Source organism: Malus domestica, chromosome 15, assembly GCF_042453785.1.
Source record: "Malus domestica chromosome 15, GDT2T_hap1".
In the NCBI taxonomy this organism is placed as follows: domain Eukaryota; kingdom Viridiplantae; phylum Streptophyta; class Magnoliopsida; order Rosales; family Rosaceae; genus Malus; species Malus domestica.
The window spans coordinates 11,673,024-11,677,789 of NC_091675.1; the positions used below are offsets into that span (position 1 = coordinate 11,673,024).

General features: G+C 40.3%; 1 protein-coding gene across 1 annotated transcript; it reads left to right on the plus strand.

The window, feature by feature from the left end:
- Window positions 1-2,256: 2,256 nt before the first annotated feature.
- Window positions 2,257-3,958, plus strand: LOC139192258 (uncharacterized). The gene has a single exon (XM_070814062.1). It carries the CDS (start codon window positions 2,766-2,768, stop codon window positions 3,483-3,485), a length of 720 nt encoding a protein of 239 aa, XP_070670163.1. The 5' UTR covers window positions 2,257-2,765; the 3' UTR covers window positions 3,486-3,958.
- Window positions 3,959-4,766: the final 808 nt, after the last annotated feature.

Here is a 4,766-nt window from a genome sequence, read left to right on the forward strand (position 1 = left end):
AAGTTAGTTGCTGCATTCAAAGGGAATTCTAAGCATCAATTTCATTACTTTGCTTATTATGCTTTAAAAACGTTTGTTTCCTTACCTTTCATTGTTAGCCAATCACCCCTAACCCCGTTACAACCCTTAACTTCAATCTTGAGTGTTATGTGTTTCAATATGTGGAGTTTGGGATTGGTACGAGCATATGGTGTCCCTGGTTCTCGCATCTAAGTAGTAGCATTCCAGTCATGAGATCATATCTATACATGCTTAATAACTCCAGAAATTGCTTTCTTTGCTTTAAACATATGTGAGTGTTCGTTTTCATGTTTACATCAATCTTCTCACATACACCTAGTGTAGGGTGTGTAGTCAGAAATTCAGAGTGAAAATAAGAGTGTATCTTGTAAGGAATTGAGCAAATTCTCTAAGGCATGTTACTACATTCAAAACATAGTTTTAATTGGTTATATGTGAACTAGTATGTGGTGACTATGATTAAGTATGTGCTCAAGGGTAAGGAAGGCCAAAATATGTGGTTATGATGATCTTTTGCATGTCATGTGCATTGGAAATCCCTGAGGCAACGTTGGAAGGTTTAAGATTGTCTTTAGTTTGTTTTGTTTCGTTTTGTTTTGTTTTGATTTTTCTGTTTTGCTCGAGGACTAGCAAAAGCTAAGTGTGGGGGAATTTGATAGGAGCATATTCATGCGACTTAAATGGCTTGTTCTCGTACTTTTACGTTATGTTTCTTTAGTTATTTTAGTCCTTTATGCTTCTTTTGTGTGTTTTCAGGTTCTAAGGGCTTAAGGAGCAAAGAAGTGTTTTTAGAGGCCTTTGTGGAGCACTATTGGGCTAAGGATGGATAGCTTAGGCTTGGAGCCAAAATGTTGGATGAATTTGAAGGCCTTGTATGCACTTGAGGACACAAAACAATGGCCCTAACCCAATTACACAACCTTGCCATGGGCTTAACCATATAACACCATTTCCTTGCCATGCAAACCACCCTATTTTAGGCCCATTTTATGTACTTAAACCCTAGCCCTTTAAACTTGCAGCCCTATTATGATTTATTCACTTCCATATTCTTCTTTAATCCACATGCATTCATCATAATTCACAACACAAAACAGCCACACCAAACCACCCATTGCCGTGCCTTCCCTTGCCATTTTTAGCCATCACACTTCATCATTGCAGCCACCATTCACCCTAGTTGTCAATCACATACTTTCCCATTGTATAATTCATCCACATGCATCTTTAATCATTCACTCACAAGCTTTCCCAACAAACAAATCAGCCACATGCACACCTAACCCCCCATTGCCGTGCATCCCTTAACAATTCCAGCATTCCACCAATTTTTCCTAGCTGTTTTTCACATGCATCCCCTCACTCTTTAATCATTTCCAACCTAGCAACCCCTTTAAATCATTCATCCTAGCTGCCATTAACATGCTCACCCATCCATTCTCTCCCTATAAAACCATGCAATGCATTCATACAAGGGAGGAAATTCACCACAAAACAATCACACAACAAACCATCACAAAATCCCATTCTCTGCCGTGCATATCTCTTCCATTTTCTGCATATTTTCTCTTCATTGCAATCATTCCCCACTCCATTCCACATACACCTAAAGCCCTAAACATTTCCTTAGACCTTGTGCTACAACAAAGAGGAAGAGAAGAGGGTCTAAACGTTCATACAATTCAAGTTTGAGTTGTTGGAATGTTTAGGTGTTTCTTTGATTTCAATGTTTAAATTCAATTCTCTTTGTCTTATAAGTATGAGGAACTAAACCCCCCTTTAGCTAGGGGGTGATTCGAAACTATGTTTATGCTTGCAATATGAATTGATTACCTTTGGTTGGAATTTCATAAGTTGTGGATTCAATTTGTTTAACCGTTTGATTGATAACTTATTTATGTATGTTTATTGAGAGTGCACGCTTAATTTTCATGCATAAATATGACGCTAGAATATAAGTGAGTTTCACCTAATCGTTATGAACTTATATTCACAAGTAGTGGAGGTTGCTTATAAACAATCGCGTTAAATGAATTCTTGGCACTAGTTTCATGCTTTTCATAGTAACGAATGCCTCGTCAACACTTATAGTTTTCATGATGCTTAATGATCTTTGATTGTATCTTTATTGTGCTTTTCACGTAAAGGACTTTTGGAGAATGTTGTGAATTGCGTTGCGCAAACCCATCCAATTCATTAACTTAAGGAGAACTTGACGGTTAATTTAAGCGGACCTAATTAACCTAGGGTGTTGAGTTTCATAATTTATCGAAAGACCAACTGAGAATCGATCTTGTATTGCAAGTGTGACAGAAGTGGAGAAGAACCCCTTAAGCTATTCCATCATCCATATTTTTCATCGCATTCATATTTACATTTTGCCCTTAATTATAATCTGTCCATTTAATTTAATCTCGTCAAAAACAACTCAATTCCCCCTCCCCATATTTTGTTAAAGTCTTAGTCGTTCAAATCTATCTTATTTTATACTTTTAAGTATTTGGAGTCTTTTGAACTTGTTTTGAGTCTTTTGGTTTGTCTTAGTGTTTTAAAAGTTAGTTTTATTTATTTGAGTCAAGTGTTTAGCACCCCTAGTTAATCCCCGGTTAGAACGATCCCTACTTACATCATTACTACAATTGTCACAAATAGGGTTTAATTTGTGTGTTAACTTATTTTCGCATCAGGAAGCAGCAGTAACAGTGTCGGTGGTGGTAGCATCTTAAAAAATAAAGCAACAAAAAATGAAGGAAAGTTCAGATGGGGTTTTTAGGGCAGATCAGATTGATCTGAAGAGCTTGGATGAGCAGCTGGAGATGCATCTCAACAGAGTCTTGACTTTGGAGAAGAGCAAGATCATGAGAGACTCCGAAACCAATTTCAACATCATCCCCTTCATTAATCTCAACAGGAACACCACCACCGCCAGCTTCAGCAGCCGGGTCATCGTCGGGCGGCATGGGATCTGGATCCGGTCGTCACAAGCACCCGAACTCGACCGAGACTCTGAAGGCGCACCGTATAAATTGAGACGGTTCAGAATGAGCATGGGAGGCAGTTCGGAGTCAACGACCCCATACCAACAATTCCATAATTTCCAGGGCAGTCAACAAGGCATGCAGCATCAGCACTTCTTACCAAGTCGCCAAGATGGCCACCGATGTGACCGTCAGTGGTTCCCTTTTAGTGATCTCTGGGTTGGTCTAGCTGGCACGGTCATAGCTTTGACCATAGCCACCCCCATGCTGGTCATATTCAGCCCGGTTCTTGTCCCGGTTGTGATCGTCCTTTCCCTCATAATAATGGGGTTTTTGACATCTGATGGGTTTGGTGACGGTGGTGACATGGATCTACAGATACGCGACCGGGAAGCAGCCACCTGGCGCGGACTAGCTGGACTCGGCTCGTCACAAGCTGGCTGGGAAGGCGAGCGAGATGAAGGACAGGGCCGAGCAGTTCGTTGATCCTGTGGTGAGGGAGTCCCTGTAATGAGAGTGAGAAAGCAAAGATGGTCTTGGGTCTTCAGCTTTCCAACTGAAAAGTGACAAAGCAAGGAGCGGGAAGACCACCAGTAAAGCTACAGGAAAAGAAACAGAGAACTTGAGTGCCATCTGCACTCTACAAAGCAAAAGCAAAAGGAAAGCAGAAAAGGAAAAGAGAAAAGAAGAAAAAGGGCAAAATTATAAGGTTCCTATTATTACGATTTTTTTTGTCTACCAGGTGAAGAGACAAAGAGAGTGCGGCGGAAAGCAGAAAGAAAAAGCAGAAAAACACTACAAAAGTAAGGAATAAACACCCTACCAGAATGATGTAATTTATTTTCCTTATCTTTCGAAAACATCTGTATAAACCCCATTAGAGGGTAATTAATTAAAAAAAAAAAGGGCAAAGCCTAAAACATAGGGGCTGGCATGTTATGGAGGGCGAAAGCCCATAAGCCCGAAATAGCACAAACCAGGTCATCAAAAGTATGCTCAGTACTCCACAATTATTCGGCAACCCGCCTCTATTACTACCAACCAGGTGATCAAAAGTACGCCTAGTACTCCATAATTATTCGGCAACCCGCCGTTATTACCACCAACCAGGTGATCAAAAGTACGCCCAGTACTCTATAATTATTCGGCAACCTGCCGCTATCACCACCAACCAGGTGATGAAATGTACAACCCGTACTCTAAATATCATTTGGCAACTAGCCATTCATGCCACCAACCAGGTGATGAAATGTATAACCCGTACTCCCCTTCATGCCACCAACTAGGTGATCAAAAGTACGCCCAGTACTTCAAATTATACATGAGCATTACTCATATCATTCATACATAAACATTCATGAGCATCACTCATGACAATCATACATAAACATTCATGACCATCATTCATGTCAACATTCATGAGCATCACTCATGACAACATCCATGAGCATCACTCATGTCAATCAACATAAATATTCATGAGCATCACTTATGTCAATCAGCTTCAAAAGCTTCATTTACAGAGTTCTAGCTTCAAAAGCTTCATTTACAGAGCTCTAGCTTCGAAAGCTTTATTTACAGAGCTCTAGCTTCAAAGCTTCACTTGCAAAGCTTCACCTACAAAGCTTTAATGCAGGGTATACGAATACTGCCTCCGAACAACCGCCACTTCGGCCCATACATGGATTCAATTTGAAGTCTACAGCCAACAGACTCTATTGACCGAAGACTTGGGGGACTACATTATGTACCATATATTGGGCCTCA